General features: G+C 41.5%; 1 protein-coding gene across 1 annotated transcript; it reads right to left on the reverse strand.

Moving 5' to 3' along the window:
• Nucleotides 1-6713: 6713 nt before the first annotated feature.
• Nucleotides 6714-22320, reverse strand: otomp (otolith matrix protein). Its single transcript, XM_033643483.2, has 9 exons — nucleotides 21986-22320; nucleotides 21709-21845; nucleotides 20066-20168; nucleotides 19743-19928; nucleotides 16829-17003; nucleotides 13548-13615; nucleotides 8793-8977; nucleotides 8294-8465; nucleotides 6714-8130 (listed from the first exon to the last, which is right to left on the reverse strand). Exons 1-9 carry the CDS (start codon nucleotides 22107-22109, stop codon nucleotides 8120-8122), a joined length of 1161 nt encoding a protein of 386 aa, XP_033499374.1. The 5' UTR covers nucleotides 22110-22320; the 3' UTR covers nucleotides 6714-8119.
• Nucleotides 22321-23992: the final 1672 nt, after the last annotated feature.

Raw genomic sequence — 23992 nt, forward strand, 5'->3', positions numbered from 1 at the left:
CACACACTTTTATCTGCATGTTAGTGTCCACAAGGAGTGGAAGAAATATTCAGATCCGTAAGATCCACTCTGAAATGTGTTTTCTTGTGATTAACACCCCCTAAAATTTCTGACCTTGACTATACTGGCACGTATCTGCGCAAAGTTTGTCACTAGAGAGGTGTTTTCACGTTCATCCACTGAAGGGGGCGACATCTGTTCCCTAAAGTCTAAATTTTAAACATACAAAGGGCGTGAGGCGAAGGCATGATCCCCCCTTATTTTGCTCATTGGCTTACCCTTAGTGCATTCGTAAATCCAATCTGATGTTCCACGTTAAAATAAGAGCCCTGTTGTTTAAGGTAACAGAGCGTTCTATTTCTATGTGAATTAACGAACCATTAAGTTTATCATATATTCACTCGGCCTGGCGCTCTGTTGCTCCTTTTTCCCAGATGGAGTGCCCAGAGTATGCTCTGCTGCTCTGAGAGTGTGGTGCTCTGAATAACTGAACAGTTCATTCCAACAGTGCTCTGAATTTACCAAGCGGCAACCTCCAGGGATGACGAGTGAAGCCAATGCTTAAGTGCCAAAAACTGCAGTTCGTTGAATGGCCACTTGAGGCAGGCTCCAAAAGCGAGTCAATCCCCATAGACCCCCATGTTAGAATGCCCAATTTTACAGCAGAAATAAACATGTTTACAGCCTGGTACAAAAAACAGTTGTGGTCTCTATAGCTAATTTCCCCTTTCATGACAACTGTGGGGAGGGTGAATTTTTCTTATAACTCATCCATTTAAATTTTATTAAGGCTTAAAGTTGGGCATAATTAAAGGTGTGGTCACTTTGAGTGACGGGTGGCACCATCACGGGTGGCTAACTAGCCGCTGGCTGACTGCTAGGCGTCATCTCAGCTAATTCGCAAGTCATTGAACCTGACCTCTCAGCCGTGTTTGTGCCTTTTGGATATTTTGTTTCATGAGGGAGCTGGCACCAAGTGGAAGCATGAGCGGGAGCAGCCAACACCACAGGGTTAGCCAAAGTAGTGTAGCTTGTTAGCCTTAGCTAACTTAGCAGCTTCGAGCAAGATGGGCGTGTTTAAGCAACCAGGCTTCATTTGGCCCGCCTCTTTGCCCATTTTTGATTGGCCGGGAGTTGGGCGGAGTCAGGCACTGCCAAGATGGCGACGGCCAGAACTGCCTACTTTGGGCTTCAAACCCGCTCCTCAGAAACCAATGGGTGACGTCACGATGACCACGTCAATATTTTTATACAGTCTATGGAATTTATGAACGGTGGAGTTGGTGCCAGAGTGCGTTTTCAACCCCTGATATTCTTGCCCATACCCTAACCAGTCTCACTCATCCTGCCTAAACATAACCAATCCCACCAACTAAGGCAACGAGCACTAGCCATTCAGAAGGAGAGTAGGGTGGGTCATGCCTTCGCCATCCCACGAAATAAAAAATGGCACCACAGACAGGCTAGATTAGGTACATCACTGATACAGAAGCCAGTCGTTGTCTTAAGCCCCATTTCCACCAAGCAGTATGGTATGGTCTAGTTCAGTTCAGTGCACATTTTCCCGTTTCCACTGTGAAAAGTTGTGGATGGTACCAATGGAACCGTTCTGTACCATCCCCATTTTTGGTCCCCCCTCTGTTGGGGTACCTAGCACACAGATCTGGTACTAAAAGGTGGAGCTGTGAACACTGCAGTCTGTTGATTGGTCAATAGAGGATGGTCACTCCGCTCAGGGCTGAGTTGTGGCTGGTTTTGAGGCTCATGTAACCACTGCTCATACCTTGGAGAGTTTTACATTAGTAAACTGTAATTATAAAATGAAAGGATGTTTTGCTGCCTCTTGCAGCAGCTGGAGTCTGAGGAAAACTAATTTAATTCACTGGTCCGACTGTCGGCAACTTTTAAGATGGAACTTGTAATGTTACTCAATGTATGAGCTGACGACAAGAATCCATCAGCACACTTTAAATTCCACTCAGTACGTTTACATGCACAGTTTAATTCCGCTTTTAATCGGAATGAAAGGCCATTCCGATTAAAAGTGGTCATGTAAACGGTCATTCCGATTGAAAAACGGTCATTCCAATTGAAAAACGGTCATTCCGATTGAAAATTAAATCTGATTAAAGGGGGTGGTTTATTCCGTTTGTCATTCCGAATGAAAGAATTTTGTGTGCATGTATACACTCATTCCTCTTTAAGTTCATTCCGGTCTTTCTGCGCATGCTCGTTTCCTTGCCCTTGTGGCGCGATGACGTATATAGCGCGCGTAGCAACGGGCTGCTTAGCAACGGGCTGAGATAGAGCAGTCGGACTCGTTGCACTCACCGGTTTCCATTCGCCACAGCACGGTCTTCTACCTCCCTTCTCCTCCTCAACAGATGAAGCATTAGCAGAACAAGGTTGTTGTCGTACTGCTGCTTCAAGAATATAAGCAAAACACGCCCGAAAAAGGCACTAAGAACGGCGACGTCAAGCATCTTGTTATCCGGAGTGAGGACTACAGTGTTTTCTTCCGGTAAACGTAAACACGTAACATCCGCCCCGCCCCCTATCCAATCAGAAACGTTCCCTGGCCCAAACCTTGTGCAGACCTGAATAAAGGCGATTGAACTGATCTCCCATGTGAACCCTCATTCGGAATGAATATTTACCATGTAAACTACCTGGAAAAACTTTAATTCCGAATGATTTCATTCAGATTTATTTCATTCCGAATGAGAAGCCATCATGTAACCGTAGCCAATGTGACAACTTTGACCATGCCATTATGCACAGTAGTGTTTCCTCCTGCTCAGCTCATAGACTTTACACTGTGATGACCTCATGTATTTTTAAATCACTTTTCTTGGCTCCAGGATAGTTTTACATATATGAAACCTCCATGGCTCAAAAATTCAGAATAGAAAGATTCATACAGACCTTGTCTGCAGTTTGTGGTGTCCTGTCAAGAGTTTCAAAGACATGTCTTTTACAGTGGTGGTCTATGGGGAAAATGTTTTTTTTCATTGCAATACCGCAAGTGGCCACCGGGAAACAATTGCTGCAAAGCTAATCAGCTTTCCTAGGGGCCTGGCGTATACGCAGATATATGGGATATACACTATTTTTCTGGTCTTTAGAAATATACCCATTCATGTATCCACTTCCTCCACGCTAACCTATCTACCTAGCAGTACACCCACCTCATCATCTACCATGACACCATTGAATAAATGTAAAAGGTATGCTATAATATTTCATTTTGAAATGTAGCGGAGAAGTAGTAGAAGTGAAAGGGCAGGAAATGATGATACTAATCAAGTATGAATACCTAAAACTGTACTCAATTACCGTGCCTGAGAGAGACTTTATTGTTGTAGCTTAACTTCTATTGGGTAATTTAATCTATAACAGTGTATCATGTTTTATAGGATAGTTTTTGTTTTGTAAAATCTGAATACCCAGCTGTCGGATGAAGTAAAAAAGTAAAATGTTCCCCCTTGACATGCAGTGAAGAAAAAGAAGTAGCATAAATGGAAATACATCAAAGTACAGTTTTGAGGTCAAACTGTAGTATGTGTGTTTTTATTTGACTTGTTCATGATTTTTATACGAGGTTATTACTGTAAGTTTGGGGGAGTTCAGCTGTATATGGTTTGTTGATCTCTTTACTCATTTTTTACACTCTTGTAATCTGTTTTTATAAGTGCAAAATTATTAAATTACGAGTCAATTTCCACCACTGGCATTACACACTTTCCTCTCTTGCAAACCCTCGCCTCCAACTTGAGGGCTTTAAGGCCACATTAGTTGTTTTTATTTGTGCATTACAGCAAAATGGCCAGCAAGAGAGCTGAGGATTGAGAGCGATTGCAGCACTCTGCTGCAATGCAGTTTAATCTACAGTATCTGCTCACTGCTAAATGGTACTCCTCCGTCACAGACACAGACTTACTCTAAAGGATTAATGTTGTAAATGAGGTGAAGCAGTGCCAGCAGGGGCATTTGGTGCACGCTGAGCAGAGGCCTGTCTCCACGCCGAGCCCACCTATGAGGATTTTGTGTCCCTGATTCACCTGTCTACCTGGGAGGTGCTTCTCTCTACCTGAGTGAGCACCTCTGTATGTAGGTCTTTGTCTGTGTGACCTCCATTATTTTTTCGACTTCTCTATGTCCTAATTCCTCCCCTCGTTCTCTCCTTCCTTCCCCAAATGACCGAGAGGGAGCAAACAGCCTATTTCTGAGTGAATGAGTGTGCTGAGAGCGAGAGGAAGGAGTGCGAGATGGACCAAAAGAGATGATATCGAGCATAATTCATTTTCACACAGATATCATGTGCCTGTTCCAGGATAATTAGAAGTCAGCTAGAAAGGACCAGAGAGGATTATTTTCTTTATCATCATTCATTTAATTGGTTGAAAAAAAAGAAGATTTGCAGCACTACATTTTTTAAGCTGTGAGGAGTATTTACATCATTCGAAGCCTGTCGGACAACAGTAGAAACAGCACCAATGGTACAAACCAGAGTTGAATTAGTACAACAGATATGCCTTTTACCCTTTGCAAATGAGGTGCAAAATATCGCTCCTCTCAAGAATTATGGCATCTTCAATCACGCACATTCACACTTGAGGAGTTCTTGTGACTGTTTTATTTCAAAATGAAGGCATTAGGGTTTCTTTCAAAGCAGAGTCCTGCAAAAACCTGCATTAGTATCTGTTGTATTAGCTCTAACTCGTTGGATTTTTTTGCAGTACAATGAGGTCAAAAACCACAGTTTGACGAGGAGAACTTCATCCGGTTTATCAGTTTATTGCCGAGCTCTGTGGTGCAGAACGGGAGAGAAAATAATAAAAGTGGAGCCGACAACTAAAGCCCAGAATTACAGTCCATTATATATTTTACAGTACATGATTCAGTAGGTCAAGTGAGGCTTTAAATGAGCTTCTGATCTAAGCGTGATTCTGTAATTACGCTGCCTTAAACATGTCAGAAAAATAAATCTTCAGAGCACATTCATTCAGTAATACTCTGTGACAATTCTTGATGATATCACAAACTGCCTCAGACATCCTCCTGTTGGTAACTTATCAATGTCTTGCTGGTATTATCAATCTTAGAGTATAAATGATAAATGGTAGTAAAATGCAGCAGGAGTCCTTTACGGCTTAAAGCAGGACAGACAAAGTGGGTATAAGAGAGGACATTTTGGGAGTTGTTGTCACAGATGAGAAAAATATCAAGGCTTTTTAAACAAAAAGACTCACTCAGGGGTCACTGGAGGCAGCCCAAGCCCTAATCCAGTTTCTCCTTTAACTGTATAGTGTAACAGTACACTGCGAGCTGGCATCATCCGGTCCACCATACCAGATGTGAGAAAGCAGTGATCCAAAGTCCTAAGCTATACAAGCCATGGGAAAGCAGCAATCCTATTAACACACTAACACATAGGCACATAAACATACACACACATGCACACACACACACACACACACACACACAGTTTTTCTCACTTGCACACAAACAGTATGATATGCCAGACTGCCAATTAGGACAATAATGGCTGTGGGAAAAAGTCTATACTCACACACACACATACAGTAACTGAGACGTCTAAGCTCAGAGTTAATAGCACCCAGTTGTTCAGTGCCAGAGACAAACCCTGTGGGAGGGAGGTGGGGGGTGTATGGGTGGTGCTGAAGCTCAGACTAATGCAGCACAATTTCTAACAAACAAACAGGGTAGGAACTCTTAACAGGGCTTTTTTTGTTTGTATCTCCACTAAAATCTTTATCAAAATCTTTTTAAAGAGCTTTAAAAATAGACACAATCTATCCATAATATAAGAACTACAAATGTTTACTTGCACTTACATTCTATTTTATGGTTTTCTATTTCCTACCCCTTTCTGCCAAGTGTCCTTTTTAACGTAAGCTCAATTTTAGGGACATTTTCTGAAGTTTTTTGTAGCAGATTAGCCCCTCTTAGCGATATCCAGGCAAGCCGTGACAATAAAATGTTGACATTGTACATTTCTGCAAACCACATATCTGTTACCTTTGTACATTTATCAACACTGACACATTCTTACTACGACCTCGTCACATTTGGACGATATGAAAGGTACCCTGGATGTGTTGGTTGTTGACGTTCTGGGACGCTGTCTCAAGTTCTGCCTGTTACATGCATTGTCTTCTTTCGAGGTACACTTCTGTTTGCACAGGAAATTTATGTCATTAAAGCACCGTGAATTGAAGCTTTTTTCCTTCAACAACAAAAACACATGGTTGGGTTTAGGAAAAAAGAACAGGGTTTGGCTTTAGAATCTTACAGGACACAAACACCGCTCTCTCAGGTGAAAGTCGATGTTTGTTGGACCCATCTGCCCCACTTAGACTTTTGCCGCCTTAACTTTCAATCTTGTCCGGCCACGTTCCCCCGACGCTGGCGGGCACCGTTAAACTACAACAGCAACTGGATGAGTATCATGCCGATGTTAAAGAGCACCTTTTGTCGTTGGTTTCTTATGCCACAAGACACTGCCCAAGCGCTGGATTTCGACGACCTCGGAGTGAGACCGGGCTCGCGCTGACGTAGTTCAGGATATCCAGTTCCGTTGGCATCGAATGTATAAATGAGAGTGCGTCTGGATGATCTGTAATTATAAGTGGGGCAGATGGGTCCAACAAACATCGACTTTCACCTGAGAGAGCGGTGTTTGTGTCCTGTAAGATTCTAAAGCCAAACCCTGTTCTTTTTTCCTAAACCCAACCATGTGTTTTTGTTGTTCCTAAATACAGACCTATTTGTCAGTTTCTCAACAAATACTGGAGGGCTAAATCAAAGTGCACAGAAAAACAGGTACTGCTTTCTTAAAGGGATAGTGCAACCAAAAATGAAAATTCAGCCATTATCTGCTCACCCATATGCCGATGGAGGCTCAGGTGAAGTTTTTTCAGGCTACAATGAGGCTAAAAACAGAGTTCAAATGACGTTTTTCCAAACAACTCTTTATGTCGGGGCTTCAGGACACTTGGATCACTACGGATGAGCAGTATGGAGATATTTTGTGGTTTCAATTATGTGTTTTTGGACGTTTTAATCTGGGGTGCCGTAAGCCTCCATTAGGTGGAGTTGTGTTGCTACCCCCTCTCCCCTTGGATCTCCGCAAGTGATGTGAGGACTCTAAAACTTCACCTCAGCCTCCTTCAGCATATGGGTGAGTAGATAATGGCTGAATTTTCATTTTTGGGTGAACTATCCCTTTAAGTTCCCAATGATGCTGTCAAAAGGCTTGAAACAAACAATGTAGAATGCTGAACTGGCAACCACACTGCACAATATTGTCCGCAAGGAAATATCAGATGCATTTGACACAAAGTTGCAAACTGTGAAAGAACTAATTGCAAAATGAAGGGTGGAGAAATGTGAAGGGAGTTTGGGATCTCTTGAATCCTTTGCCAATGACTCAACCAAACAGCTTTCACAACCCGAAAAGGAGCAGGAGATTTTACGAAAGGAGAACATTGACGTAGTTCAGATTGCATGCTTATGAGCTGAGTTTGTCTTTAGGAGGCGGAGGGGGGTGGTGGTGCAGCCACAACAAAACTGGGTGTTTTTAATGACAGTTCTGGAAATTTCCAGCAGTGTTTGTGACGACCACACCACATATTTTAAACCAAAACATGTTTTCCTAACCCTAACCAAGTGGTTTTTGTGTCTGCACCTAACCACACGTTAACCACAGCGTTGTCACATCAAATTAAAAATTAAAATGTGGAGAAAGGAAGTTTCAACTTGTCCTCGACATATGAAATGTAGAAATGTAACATTTGTGGTTTGCAGAAATGTTCAATGCCAGTATTTATCTTGGCGAATGGATTGCAATGTCCTCCCTGCCAGCCAGCACACTAGAGTGAAGCACTAGGTGCAAGAAGGACAAGGACATAATAACAGAGAATGGGTGGTGAAACGCAGGGAGAAAACAAACACAAGAAGCAAAGCAAAGAGGATGAGAGATGGCGAGACGGAGTGGCAGAGGGACACAGATGGCAGCGAAGGAAGGCAGAAGGGGAGGACGGAGACGGAGGGATGGGATGGAAGTTGATGTGCTGGATGTCTTCCTCCTGCTCCATCAGCAGAAGCCTGTTGGAGGGAAAGCGCAATAATGAGAACAGCTGCAGTGGACACACACACACACACACACAAAGGAGAACACACTCCTCCAGCCACTTAGCTACCCGTTTCGTCAGCAGATCCACGTAAACACCCTTTTTACACACAAGCAAAAGCACACCATCACTCTTACCCTCACACTCGAAGGCCTGCAGCGTGGTGGTGTAAGTGGGGCCCAGCCAGGAGGTGTAGCTACCCAGAACCCTCTGCAGGTGGTGGGTGGCATCACTGAAGAGCAGATCGGATTCACCGTAGCCTGCTGAGCTGAACAGGCGGAAGCCCTCGGTGGCGTTGCCAAACGCATTCTGCAGGAGGGAGAAAGTGTGTGACAGGACTTAATGCATGCGGGCATGCATGGATGTGCGTTGGCATGCACTGTGTATGTGTGTGTGTTTCTTTGGGTTTGTGTGTGTGTGTGTAGCCAGGGGATCAGCACAGGACGTATCAGTCATCCTGGCGTCTCCCACACACACTCAGTAAGGAAGGATGGATGACAGTTTAGCAGAAACCTGCGCTCTGAGATGTGCTGATCGATAACACTGACTCCACAGAGATGAGGAAGACGTAAACACACATATCTGGAGAATAATACACACACACACGCAGCTGATGCAATTTCTGTCCACACCCACCTGTAAACGTTCCAGGAACTTCCAGACACGACACTTGTCCTCCAAGCGCACCACAACAGCATTAGCAGGGACGGCTGCCAGGTGGCATCGCTCAAACTCGCCCAGACCTGCCTCAGTTCCATCTGGGCACAGCAGCTTTAGGTCCTCCAGCTCCAGATCCAGAGCCCAGGACTCCTGGTTCTTGCCTGGGCAGCAGAAGAGTGAAAGTGTGTCAGATTTTATGTCAAGACCATTCAGAACACCCATGCAGAGAAGCAGCATTATCATGTATTAGAATATAAATTAAAGAGACGATATGCAACTTTTTACAGGTCAGAAATAAAGTGCAGCATTGCTCACTTGACCACCTTCAATAAACCCCATCCCCTGATGTTAGCAAGCCTTTCAAGCTTTGGATTTTCCATTTGCCGAGCCATTGTGAATGGGGCTTGGGGTGCTTTCACACCTGCCCTGTTTGGTTCGGTTTAAGTTCCTTTGCCCCCTAAGTGTGGTTTCTTTGGGCAGGTGTGAACACAGCACTCGGGTGCGCACCAAAACACCCGGACTGAGACCTTCTTGAAGAGGTGGTCTCGGTTCGGTTACAAACGAACTCTGGTGCGGTTCGTTTGTGGTGAGAACGTGTTCCGACCTGGATCTGAACCAACTGCAGTCACATGACACATTGTTTGGGTTAAACATGAGCATGTTACAGTCCTGGAGGATTATTAATGTGCATCTCCTCCTGTACTGCCTTAATATGCACATTCAGCACATCCAATGTATCAAAACATTGTTTTCTAGTTGGAGCCGCGCCTCGTTTTCAAACTGTATGGTTTGACTAAAATGAACAATGACAGCAATATAGTCCACGATGAGCAGCGCTAAAATCAACCTGCGTAGTTGTCCCTCCATTGTGACATTAGAAAGTGTTGCATTTATCTTGCAAGTGTACTCTTCTTCAGCGTTTGGTTTACTTCCTGGATTTTTCCCGCATGGAAATTTTGACCAATCAAGAGCAGTTTTCTCGCGCAAGGCATTTGATCTGGTCCGCTTGTAAATGCTGCCGTGAGAACACGAACCAACTCTAAGCAATTATACAACTTTGTGACAAAAATCAGTCCCTGATTCGGACCAAAGTAAGACAACTCTAGGTCTGAAAAGATCCTTAGAACTGTTCGGAGGGTGGGGTCTCCAAAACCAGAAGTACATGAAAAAAGGTGCAAGGAATGGATTAAACAGCGTGTGCATTTGCTCCAATGTAAGCTCCAAATGTTAGCATCTCGACTAACTAGCTCACTACCTTCAGTAGCAACCTTAGCCCCAATGGCAAGGGGCATGTTATTAACTAACTACATTATTTTTTCATTTTTTTTCTTGCAGTTTGCAGTATACCCATCTATCAGCCAAAAAGCTATTGGGATATAAAGGAGAGTATATCCACTTCCTCCTTGGTGTCCTATCCATCTACCTAGTAGTACACCAACTTCATCCACTACCATTACATCACTGCCTTTTACAGTTCTCTTCTTCTTCTTAAAGCAGCCAACATTTCAACCAATTCACAGAGTGTTAGCACAAGAATTAGTTTACACTAGCCTACTTTTGTTTATCCGTCTGAAACTGACCCAGGACTGTAATTGTGGTTCGGTAGCAACACTAATGTTGCACTCACATGGAATCGGGCAGACGGCAGATGGCAGACGAACAGTACTGTCAGATGGCATGGGAATAACAAACAGTCTGACAGAATGGCAGGACGTCAAAATCAAACCCCACATATGACGCTATGTTGCGATGGTGCTGCTGTACTGTTACAAAGAATGGAATAAAATATATTAAAATTATATAGTGTCTATTATTATATTCAATTATTCTAGTTATGTCCACTAATTGGCCAGATCGCCCATGTTTTCTCCATGTGTTAGGGAGCTACGTAACATCTGGTTGTAAAGTAGGAATTAGGACAACATCATGTGCAATATTATTCTTCAGTATCATGATCACTTGTCAGTGTAGTGCAGTATCATTTTCTCAGCCATGTGCAGTACAATGGGAGGACCAACAGAGGCCACTGTGTAGTGCAGATCTACTGAGTCTGGTAGATCAGTCTTCAGTGTTATAGATGCAAACTATTGGAGCTCAGCACCAAGTGAGATAAGACAGCTTTGTTGGTTGTAAATTTAAGATGATATCATGGCTAAAATCAACCCAGTCATGTACACATCACACATGGACTCAAACTCTTGACCTAACATTATGGAATCTTGTTACATCTTAATGTTGTAGTTGTATTGTTGTTGCTGTTGTTATTGTTGCATTGACTTGATGTTGTGTAGTCTTGCTATTGTTATTGCTGAAGCCGTTGTGTCATGAATATGTTCAGTATTGTTATTGTGTTTTTTATTTAATAATGTCTTTTAGCAGAGAAATTTTTATCTGTTTCCTGCCCAGGGACTAGAGATGAAAATTAGCTGTGCATTGTCCCTGTTAAATAAATAAAATATGCTACTTCTCATTGTTATTTCATATTCAATATAACATTGATTATCAAACTCTTACTCTTGTACTTATCATACTCCTGTTGTTACTCTCTAAGGTACTGGTTTTTGCTTCTGCTCCTTGAAAACACCTCTATCTTGTATATTATTATATCTTATTTGTATATTTTGCCAGACATGTAATACTCTGTTGTTTCTAAAACTGGGCCCGGTGAGTGACCCTGATGCACAGACCCCACTGTTGTCTGGTTGTTACTAGTTGTGAATGTTAAATTGTGGTTACTGTACTTAGTGTAACTGTAATTTGAAGTATTTTCTGACACAAAAATTTCCTTTGAGATAAATTAAGTTCTATTGAATTAAATAGAATTGAATTGAGATTCTATCATGGAGGATGACAAAAAGGTTATTTATATTATATTTTAACTTTGGAAGGCAGTGCTGTGTACCTTTACTGTTGCTGGTATTCTCTGCTGACCTTATCTAGTGTCACTGTCCTGCTCTCGCCCACTAAAATGACACACAGTTCGCCACCTAACATCTGCCTGATTCCTTGTGAATGCAGCATAACAAAGGCTCAGTGAACACTTCTGTGGTTACAGCTGCTGGTTCGGTACGACCTATATCCTCCTGAGACCCTGTGTCCTCATATGAGGACATCACGTTTTGGGTTTACTTGACCTTATACTTCATTCTACTTAAGTTAGACCTGTTGTCCTTGTTCGTGGACACTTTTATGTGCCATCTAGTGGTAGTAAGAGCACAGTACACTAATCCATGTAAAAACAAGATGGCAGCCATCTCTGCCAAGTCAATCCGGACACAAAAGTGGACAAAATACAAAACCTGATCACATTTATGATTAATACTGTTTGTAGTTTGATATGGGAACAAATTTGCCCAATTTTAACAACAGTTAAAAGCTAAGACACTGTTGATTAGGAAGTACTCGTTTGAAGACATTGGCATTTTACTATCATCTTGTTTTAGGGCATTGGGACGTCATTGTCGTCTCATTTGAGGACACTGGGATTTTATTATCATTGACAATGTTTAGTTTGTTAATACTTATCGGGTCCTACTGATCCCAAAAGCTAGTAGAAATTAAAAATGCATACCAAACAAAAGTTCAGGTCTCAAGTGGACAGAGTTTATGGAGGCTAATTTGAGATATGTGCTGCAATGTAACCTGGAAGGGTCTCTCAAAAAATGATAACATTAGCTATAAGTTACTTACATCATGTGTTATATTGTTTGTGTCGTCAACTAAAATTTAAGATACCCAACAGCTCAGTACTCAGTAATTAGTTTGAGATTTGATCACTCAACTATTGCTAAATTAACATATATTTCAAATAGTGTATTTCTCATTTAGAGCTGGGAGTGTTGACTTTATATTTTCAAAATTTCACGTTTTAATATTGAGAGATTTGGTTGGCCAGCGAAGAGTTTAAAAGCACAAAAACTCTCATTTAGCCAAACAAATAATTAGAGACAAAAATAAACCACCTTGAAGCTACTTTGTGTCTCTAGACGACGGCACAGACCTCCTGTGTTTTCTTGACCTCCGTTAATTGGTCTGACTCCGGACATTTCTGAACCATATGAGAAAGCATGCTTCGTTAAACAGCTACAGTGTTTGTGGAGCTGGCGTCAAACTGCTCCTTCTCAGCTGCACCAGCAGAGTCTGTGTAGCGTGACTGTGATAATGATCACCATTAATTTTGGATGTTGCCCAAAGCGGAGGAGCAGATGCAGCAAACAAAGAATTAGGGCATTTCTCTATCGGACGAAAATGTCTGAACCACTGCCTGTCCCTTCATGTCCGTGCGATGTCTGCGTCTCACTCATGATCCCTTTTATTTTTATCTTTCTGTTGACCTCTGTGTCACAAACGCACATATCTGTATTTATATTTCATCATTGCTGATGTTCTTTGTTATTATCATCATTGTTTTTCATTTATAATGCACTAACTGACTGTCTCATCTGGTTTTGTAAAGTGTCCTTGGGTGTCTTGAAAGGCACCTATAAATAAACCGTGTGATCATTATTATATCATGTACCATATAAACAGCAATCTGTTCGCTGTAATCTGGATGTCACACACTGTTAAACATTGTGAAACACTGACATCCTGTGTCGTCACAGGGACTAGCACCCTCTCACTCTCTCTGTCTGCTGGCCCTAAATAACCTCATCATGCATCATTTAAATTATAAAATTATATCATTATGTAACCACTGGTGTTTTCCTTCAAATACACATTAACACCGACCGTCCAAGTTGTCAAAGACTGTCGTGTGTTTGACGAAGGCCACGTCCCCGAGGTTCTCCGCCACACACCTGAAAGAAACACACATGAATAATGGGACTCATTTAGTCTATAAATAGATGAATAAAGTGGAAATCAGCACACTTGGGAACGTGTTATTGTAACAGCATGACTCTGGAGATCATAAGTAAACTCCCTCTGCTGCCTATTGTTGCACTTCAAAAATTAATAACAGCCCCTGTAGCTCTTTTATTCCTATCTCAAACACGCTGAACTGCTGCACCAACTGTTACTGTGTTACACACAGTGATATTTGTGGATGTAATCACGCTGTCGTCTGCAATTATGGCCTGTCAGCAATGACTGAAACTCACATTCTATGAAGAAATTGCAGCAAACAGGAATTGACATTTTTTTTTTTTTTTTTTTTAAAGTCAAGGAGAAAGCTGTTCATGGAATTTTCCAGAACATTTAAAGGATGTGTGGCATCTGTGTCACAGTGGGTTCTTATGGGTTAATATTTTTTAGGGCTTTCTAGCCTTTAATGGATAGGACAGACAAGCGTGAAGGGGGAGAGAGAGAGGGAGTGACATGCAGCAAAGGGCCACAGGCTGGAGTCGAGCCTGGGCCGCTGCGGCAACAGCCTTGTACATGGGGCGCCTGCTCTACCACTAAGCCACCAACGCCCCAGAGGGACAATTCACGCCATAATCGAAAATTCATATTTTTAATCTTACCTGTGGTGCTGTTTATTAGTCTAGATTGTTTTGGTGTGAGTTGCTGAGTGTTGGAAATTAGAGATGTCTGCTTTCTATTGAATATAATGGGACTATGACACTTGGCTTGTAGTGCTCAAAATACCAATCGTATCACCACGCAGGATCAAGTGTGTATTAGGGATGGGCAGCACAAACAAAAGCACTATTTGAAAATCATGGTAACTATTCGACGATTTTTCGAATAATCAGTCGCTCTCAAATGACTGTGCATACTTGTTGTAGACTTGTGATACGCAAGCTTTGCCTCACAGAGTTTGCACTGCACCTCATTTTCATTTATTTTGTCGAAGTTGTTCCACAGGGAACTTTTTGATGACTGTAGTAGTCTCTGCATGTTTCTCCTGTTTGTAGAAGCGCATCAAACTAGCTGGTAGCCCATCTCACACCGCTGTAGCAATCCTATACTGCCCTCGTGCGGTTAGGAGCTGAATTGCATGTCAAATAAAGGGGGGGAAATAAGACGGCGAATAGTAATAGTCGCATTAAAAAAATCAATTTTTCAAAATAAAACGACTATTCGAAAATTCGAACTCGTACTCCGCTCTCTCAGTGGAGACACGGTGGTTGAGTGTGCCAAGCGAGAGGACGTTCCTGTAGTAGTTCCTGCCCCACAAATAGTACCAGAAACTTCTTCAGTGGAAACGGGCCTCTTGTGACAGCACGAGATGTAAACATTAATGATGTCCTCTTCAGCTGAGCCGTAATGTTAGCTAGCTCATAGGTGCTAGGCAGAGGTGGGTAGTAACGAACTTCAAATAACGCACAAGTGAAAAATTAGGTTTTTTAACCATTTGCAACCTGGAGTGACGTCACTTTTCTCGTGCTGCTTTCAGATTCAATTCAATTCAATTTCAGATGCCTTATGCAAGAATTTAGACCTTTAAACCTTGATCAAATTGGTGTGATTTCTTTGACAAATATGGGGAAAAAGGCAATGAGCAACTTGGTAAGAAATGTCCCACAAAGTGTGAAAAAAAAGATAGATTTAGGATTTTTTTTAAAGGGAAAAAAGGAAAAGCAAGGGAAAAACTGTATTTGTAATTATTATTACATTTTGAAATTATGTCACAGAATTATTTGAATTTTTAAGCACCCTTTAAAGGTCATTCTTTCTTTCTTTTTTTCTGTTTTTCGAGGGGGGGGGGGGGGTTCTTGTTTTTAATTTTCGTCTTTTTACTAATTTCTTGCTAATTTTTTGGGGTCATTTCCTTTTTCGTGGCTCATTGCCTTCTTCCCATATCTTTAGGTTATTATTAGCTTTCAAGAACAAGTACTTTTCATGTTCTTTTTTGTAAACTGTTCTGCTCTTTACTCAAGTATATATTTTAGCTCTCTACTTTTAACTTCACTGCATTTCCCCTTTATACCTTCGTTACATTGAGTCTGCTCTAAATGCGATGATAGAGGGGAGCACCTCTGCTGCAGATGACAAGTTTCTAGCTGCTTTGAAGAAAAAGAAGCACCACCTGTATTTTGACCACGATCCGATGATGAAGCATAAATCCAGAACAAGAGGCAGCTCACAGCTATAATCCCTGTTTACATCTGGCTACACTTTTGTATCAAAATCTAAAAAAGACTACAGCTGCGTGATGAAGTGCATGCGGCTCCCCCCTTTTGAAAATTCCTCTTCTAACTTCCACAAGCAGATTGAAGTGAGCTGCATGAGGTGAAAATGTAGTTAGCTAGCTATGGTTAGCTTTGTTAATTTTTCAAGTGTAACAACAGCCAGTGCTGTTTGTTTGTTTGTTTCATTATTTTGCTCTGGCCAGCACACTGAAAAGAGTATAAAAATGGAAAGTAACTTGTACTTTTAGTAATTTATTGACCAGGTAATTTTTTACATTTACTTTTTACTTGAGTTATTTTTTATTGAAGTAAATGTACTTTTACATGAGTATAGATTTTCAGTACTCTGTCCACCACTGGCGTAGGCGAGCTAGCAGTAGATGCCACTTCCTCCTGTGTCATGATAGAGTTGGTGGGTGTAGTTTGGTAGAAAGAAAATAGTTGCTAAATGAAACTGCTCACAACAAGGTCTGTGGATTATCTTGAGTAACCGGGTCATGATTTCTGGAAAGAGACATCGCTGTTGAGTACTTCAAATGTGCTTTTTTGCCGCTTTGAGCACCACAAGCTGAGTGCCATCTAGTTCCATTATACTGGAGGGAAGCCAGACATCTCTACGGCCGATATCTCCAACACTCTGCAACTCACACCAAAACATCTCGACCAATAAAGCACTACTGCCCCTTTGATAAATGAACTTTCTGTCTGGCACCATCATGTTACATCATATTCATTGTGTATTCTCTGTATTATTACTGTCATCACTCAGCTTTTTACAGGCAGCTTTAATGACTGTTTTTCCTTTATGGAGACAGTGGGCTGAGACAGATATAAAGTAGTGGGGACACAGAGGCAGAGGTCGTAACAACTACTCCACCTCCGGGTGCCATTAATACATTATTATTATTTCCCATGTTATTAGAGTGAGTGTTGTACCTCAGTGCCCCCGCCTCTCCATAGTGCCTCTCTCTGTGGTTGTTGGCACAGATGTGTCTGTCGTTCTCGTCTCCTATGCACGCCTCACACAGGTTCTTGGGGTTGTTGCCTCTCGGGTCGTGCTGGGCATCCTTAACACCTGGCACACAGCTGTAACCAAAGAAGTTGCCCACGGCTGGTGGAAGAATACAAAGAGTGAGTTAGAGAGAGAATAGGAGAAGCTAAAGGAGATCATTCATGTTTTTAATTAAAAGACAATGCTCTAATTAGACACTTCTAACTTATCCTGCACTCACCTAGAGTTAATGATTTCAGGTCTATTCAAGACAAGTGGTGTGAGCTATCATTAACTCTTCAAGCTGAAAGACTTTGAATTTATTCATCAAGTACAAACACATTATTTGGATATGTGATTAGAAATTAGAAAGGATGGTTACTTTGTCAGTTTTCTTTGCTTTATGTGACAGTACACTGAATATATTTGGGGTTTGGATTTGACAGCACCTTGGCTAACAGCCTTTTATATACCAAATGATTAATTAATGAATTAATTAATGAATTAATTAATTGGTAATAAGTATTAATCTGTCATTTTCTTATAAAGAGTTTTTATTTTGTTATATTTTGTAGTCTACAGTGTTAACTGACATGTCAGTAATGATTGTTTTTTTTCCTGCCTGCTGCAATATGACGGACATATGCTACATTTGTTGTTTGTCCCTTGCACTCGCCGTAAGTGGTGATCGAGCTTTTGCAGTCGTAGCACCTACATTTTGGGATGCTCTGCCTGCTCCCTTACAATCTGCTGACTCTGTGGTTTCTTTTAAACGCCAGCTAAAAACGCACCTGTTTGAACAGGAGCTTGGGTAATTTGTATGAACCAGAGCATTACTTTTTCAAATTTTATATATTGTTGTTGTGTAGTGTGAATTCTTCTTTTTTTTTCTTGTGTGTGTGCAAATAGTTTTGCTAGTTGTACTCCTTTCACTATGTGGCTCACGTAGTCACTTTGCCTGTATGATTCATTTCTTGAATTTCTTGTATATTGTCCTTGTGAAGCACTTTCTGACCTATGTCTGTGAAAAGCACTATATAAATAAATTTTACTTACTTACTTACAACAATGGAAAAAAACATCATAAGATGGTAGCTAATTTAAAGAAGAAATTTGGCTTTATTCTATATTTTTTTTTCTTTTTCTTATGTCAAAACCCGGCCCAGTCGCCAGAAGAAAATGCTGGCATTGTATGTTTTTGCAAACCACAAATACGCTACATTTGTACACTTCATACATAATCACATCAACATTTCTAAAGTGACATGATATATGAGCTGACTTTGTCCCATAGCACCTATAGCAAGACGCCTGCCAACCTGTAGATCACTGTGTGAGACCAACAAACATCAAAACTGGTTGTTTTTTAGCGTTTCATCGCTGTGTTTCCAGCCGGGATAGTGCCATGAAAAGCAGTTGGTTTTTACTAAGACATCAACAGCTTCTCCTGTCGTGCTCAAGCCACCTAAATCATAACCAAGTGTTTTTTGAGCCTATCCTAACCACACGTAAACCAGCATTACTGAAACGTATAGTTTCAACATATCTACTTGTGTAATAATGTACAAATGTAACATAAACATGGTCTGCAGACACTTACAATGCCAACTTTCTTTCTAGCCACTGGGTTGCAAAAGCCAAAGAAGCGGTAGTCCATCTCTCAATACTTTCCAATATTACAATATTACTCTGTGGTTCTCGGCCCCAAATGGATTTGTTCCTACTGAGGAGGGAAAATTTTCAAAATGGGTCTTAAATCTATAGATAGTACTTTTCTCAATCACCTGGGTCATGTCATTTGTAGCAAAGAGTATTGAAATTAGAGCGAATATTGCTATATTAATGCTGTAGTGACTATTTACAGTAGCAAGACTCAAGTCTTGGAACAAGAAAAACATAGGAAAATATTTGTAATTTGAAAATAATCTTGTTAATAGCCTTTGTTGTGTAAGGAGCTTGAGTTTTCTATTTTATTCCTGTGTTTTTTATTCCCTTGTTATTTAGTTTTGTGGGATATGTGACACATGATGCACAGGCTGTTGTCAATTATTGAGAAACACACTCACAGCTGATTAATTCCCTAACACCTGTGCACACCTATAAAGGGTGGGGCAGTCTCTATTGAAGCTCATTGTCGGAAACAATGGTGTTGAACACTCTTGACGAAGGTCCAGGAGGACCGAAACGTTAGTGTTATTAATAAGCTGTGAAGCTGAGCAAGAGGAGTGTGCAGGATTTTCTGTTCAAAGACTCAAGTGATATTTTCCACCACACCTGCATATGAGACAGTCGGATGTGTGAACACCTTTCTTCAAACAGTAGCAAGACTCAAACTACAGTCCCCGTCTTTCTCACATTAGAAGAACATGTCACCTAGAGAGCAACACTGTGGTTTACTTATATGTTGTTAATGGTTTCTGAACAACACTGCAGCTCTGCGGCAAAGAAGGTTAAGATATATTAGACTTTAGATACAAAGACAATATTGCCAGCCTTCTTCTGCTCCAGCTTGGTTTCCTCTCCCTGTCTTGAGGAAATTGCAATCTTACAATATGTCTTTCTGTTCATTGTTTCAGCGAATGCACACACACACACACACACACACACACACACACACACACACACACACACATTCACAGAGACAGATGCACTGTTCTCTAACTCTTCTCCTCTTACCTCCAGTCTCCTCCATCCCTTCACTCTCCGTTCCACATCACTGCTTCACCCTTCCTCCCTCTGAACCTCTCATATAGCTTACACACACACACACACACACACACAGTCACACACATCCACTCATACATCCACTCACCTTCCCTGCCTCCATCTCTCCCCTATACCCGTCCTGTTTGCTCTCACCTTTGGGGAAGTTGCACTGCTCCCCTACGCTGATCTGGGAGGTGTTGACTAGGTAGCCAATAGGAACCGTCCACCCCACCGTGGTACGTATGCCAGGGTGACAGGAACTGCGCTCGTGCATCTCCAGCAGGGACAGGTCTGATGAGGAGCGACGTGCCATTGCCACCACGTAGTAGCTAACACCATCTGGAGGAAGCATGTGGGAATCATTTGTCAGATCAGGGGAGCATGGGGAAAAAAGAAAATGATTAATAAAGATACAGACACAAAGAATAATGTGTCCGGCAAGATGAACATACTCAAGGCTCAAACCTGTGACTTACCCACTCCGTTGTGGGACTCTCCTGCAGCCAGCTCCAGGCCCTGGCAGAGGCCAGCAGCGTAGATGTCATCAGCAAACATGGAGGCTGCGTCTGCCGTCCCGTTCTGACAGAGACACATTTATTTTGTTAACCCACTTGTGCCCAACGTCTATATTTAGTATGATGAGGAGAAAAAGCCACAACATTTGCTCTGATTGGACGAAAGTCTTGAAATGTGGTACAGACACACTTTGGGTGACTATCTAACAGCATGACTTTGACATTTTTTGATCACATGAAAAAAAAAAAAACATGTCAGAAGTCAAAATCAGGATTTTTGTAAATGAGGAAAAATGCAAACACTTTTTTAAATATCTTCCATATAAAATAGTTTTTATACTGTATATTAGTATTGGCAAATACAAGTACAGATTTTTAATATTAGAAATTGTTTCGATAGTCATTTTTTCCAGTATAGATAAGCTGTTAGAAGCTGGACTTGTTCTCTCATCGTAAATGTTTACTACAGTCATTCTGTTACAAACCAAGAAAGAGAAGCCATTGCCATCATGTCATGGCCTTGTTATATTTATTTTTTTAATAAAAAAAAATAATAATTTAATGCCCTCTGTGTCAGTTTTTCCCGTGGTATCAAAAATGGTATTCAATTTTGACATTTTTCAAGGTATTATATCAAAGTTAGAAATTTTAGTGTTGTGACAACACTACTGGATGTATGTGCATATCTTATCTTGATATTCAACTTGTGATTTGTGCTCCGAGATACAGCCATTTTCTTATCACAGTATATTTAGTGTTTCGGAACATGGGACTACTGTCGTTTTCCTAAAATATAATGAAGTAGGCTAAATAAATAAAAACAGTAGTCCCACATGCCCACAGACTAAATATAGCATGATAAGAAAAACTCACTTTCAGGGTAAGGTTTAACTAATTTTAAGAATTTCTTCAGATGTGTGCTAAAATTAAATTAAAACTAAAACTAATTTATAACTAATTCAGTTTACTATTTATTTATTTAACCCATATTTAACCAGGTAAGTCCCGTTGAGATCAACAATCTCTTTTACAAAGAACACCTGGACCAAGATAGCTGCACACAAAATGTTACAGCCAAACAACGACACAATAAAATTACATAAAAGATGCACAGTACCATGTAGAAATATTAGAACACCTACGCACAATGACAAGACCCGACTGATTCATTCATCCTTATTAAACTAAACAATCCAATTGCACATACAAATGTATTAAATGACAAAAGGGCATGAGTTATTCCAAATTGTCTGAAATGGCAACAAATATTCATGCTGCTTGTTTTGTTGGTTTCATGCAGCTAGAAATATTTCACATGACCTGTAGATTAAAAAAAATGTTAGACTTGTTAACAAAATTACCACAGATAAATTACAGAAATGTCTGAATAGCAAAATGTGACCAGTTAATGAAGATATGGACATTATGGGATGGTATAAAACAAAATTGTCCAGATTAACTGCTGAAGATCATGTGGAATATTTAAGTCTATAACCTCACCAACACCAACAAAAACTCTTTTTTTTTTTTTGAGTAATTTATACAGGTGAGAATAGTCATGCGGACTAAACATTGCACTTCCACATCCCTTTTTCTCCAGGTACCTTGATTTTGTCTATACAGTCTCTGGTGTTCAGGCCGCGGACACATTCTAAATGTCCTCTAATATTCCGAGCTGTGGCGTTCCCGGCCAAATCCAGACACTTCTGCTCTTCAGCGTCAGACAGCACACACCAGGAGACTGAAGAGAACAGCGAGGGAGAGTCGAAAGTTAAAGTGAGAATATAATAGTGTAGATAAGAACACATACACTGCACCTGCAAAACTATACGTGTTAATGACAAGTCTGTTCAACATTTCCTGGCATTATTTTGGATGTACCTGTAGTTTTTGTGTTGGTGACACAGCTGACGGACAGAAGCGGCAGAAGGAGGAGGAAAGCTCCAGGCAGTCTTCTCTCTAGACGCTCCATGATGACTCTGGTACGAAGCCTGCTTGGGTCCATCTGTCTAATACAACAGAGATGAGGAGCAGGTGGATTTCATTGAAAAAACTAACTCTGCTCCCCCCTCCCTCTGTTGTAACCTGGTCCTGAGTAAGAAAGGGGAGAGAGGGTAAAAGGTGGGAGAATGAGGCAGGTAGGCTGACTGTGGAAGGAAGAAAACAACATTATTCCTCTATCCCCTCCTCTTAAGTCGAAGTCCTCGGTAGATAATCCTTCCTCCATCTCATGATAGCAGTATAGCGTTTCCACCTCCAATTATCCACTGAGACTTATCCCCAGTGGAGAGGATAGTGGTAGACACACGCAGGCTCGGAGCAGTTCAGGTCACCTGGCACAGAGTGTTGACCCAGGGTCTTTAATTAAAAAAGCTTGGGACAATGTGTCTCTGTGCCGGAGCTGTGCTCGTGGAGAATAGATACTGGCTGGGTCTTGCTCCGACTCACTGGAGACTAAAGCCCCAGGTAAGCAAGAACAAACAGCGCTGGCTATTGTTGGCGGCCACGGGAGCCAGTGGAGGAAAACATATCTGCTACTTGATACAATTCTCCCTTTTCTGTCTCTTTGCACACACACACACGCACACACACACACATTTTTCTGTACAGCCACAGAACCAAGAGTCAAATAAATCGAAACTGGCAGAGTTTGTCAAACAGTCAACTAAAATGAACTCATCCTCTAATCCACCTTTTAGTTGCAGTGTTATGGGATGGCAGACCTGCATGGCTGCTCAGGAGATGAAGGGCCATCTTAGTTTTCATGAGGGTCTTGAGAGAAGGAGAGCTCGTTGTTGGGGGAAGCGGTATATGATCCTCAGCATGCATGGGTGACGGGGCAAGGAAGCACAAGCATTCAGACTGAAATACAGTGGGAGCAAACAGGGCTCTCTATAAGGGAGCCACCGAGATAACACTTCTCATCTCATAATCAATTTTGTTTAGTATCTAAAAACCAGCCTCAGTCAATATTTGCTGGGTGAAATAGCATCACTGCTCTTCTGCAGCCATTCTGACTGGTATCAGTAGATTGAATGGGCATTATCGGTGCTTGTCAGCAGTGGTGTAATCTAGTTTATTGTAATGGCTTTACTGTGAAGACCTACCTAAGTGAAAGTCCTATCACAAAGCTATGCTGTTTATTGTTGCTCATTTTTAAGTGGTTATATGGAAATCCAGGAGCTGTCTTTGGGTATACAGTAGGGAGGCTGCCTGATGTTTGGTCATGGACTTTCTACGTCCATATAGGATGCGCAAGGTACCCTGGGTGAGTTAGTTGTTGACATTCTGGGAAGCCGTGTCAAGTTTTCGTCTTTCAAGATACACTTTTATTTTCACAGGAAACTTAACGTTTACATAGAGTCTCTCTCAAAATGAACGCACTACATCGGTACAACACTGTGAATTTTCCTTCAACAACAAACACACATGGTTGAGTTAAAGAAACAAAAACACATGCTTAGGTTTAGGAATAAAGAACAGAGTTTGGCTTTAGAATCTAATGGGACGTGAACACCTCTCTCTCGCTGCCTTAACTCTTGTCCTTGTCCTGCCGCGTTTCCCCCGATGCTGCCAGGTGTCGGTAAACTATAACAGCAACTGGCTACATATCATGCCAACGTTTAAGGATGCCTTTTTTTGTTGGTTTCTGCACTGCAAGTCACTTCCCTAGCGTTGGATTTCAACAACTTTTGGAGTGAAACTGTGCTCACCCGGGAGGCAAACTGGCACCTCTCCATCTACTAGTTCACGCTCCATATTTGGTGGGGACTGGAGCCTATCCCAGCTGACATTGGGCGAGAGTTGAGGTACACCCTGGACAGGTCACCAGACTATCACAGGGCTGACACATAGAGACAAACAACCATTCACACTCACATTCACACC

The sequence above is a fragment of the Epinephelus lanceolatus genome, chromosome 15 (genome assembly GCF_041903045.1).
Source record: "Epinephelus lanceolatus isolate andai-2023 chromosome 15, ASM4190304v1, whole genome shotgun sequence".
Lineage (NCBI taxonomy): Eukaryota > Metazoa > Chordata > Actinopteri > Perciformes > Serranidae > Epinephelus > Epinephelus lanceolatus.

Excerpts from the sequence above, each read along its gene's own strand:
- otomp (XM_033643483.2), bottom strand. The coding sequence starts at position 22,109 with ATGGACCCAAGCAGGCTTCGTACCAGAGTCATCATGGAGCGTCTAGAG. Across the intron at positions 20,169-21,708 it reads ACTGTATAGACAAAATCAAG|AACGGGACGGCAGACGCAGC; the intron begins GTACCTGGAGAA and ends TGTCTCTGTCAG. Across the intron at positions 8,978-13,547 it reads AGTCTTTGACAACTTGGACG|GCAAGAACCAGGAGTCCTGG; the intron begins GTCGGTGTTAAT and ends TCTGCTGCCCAG.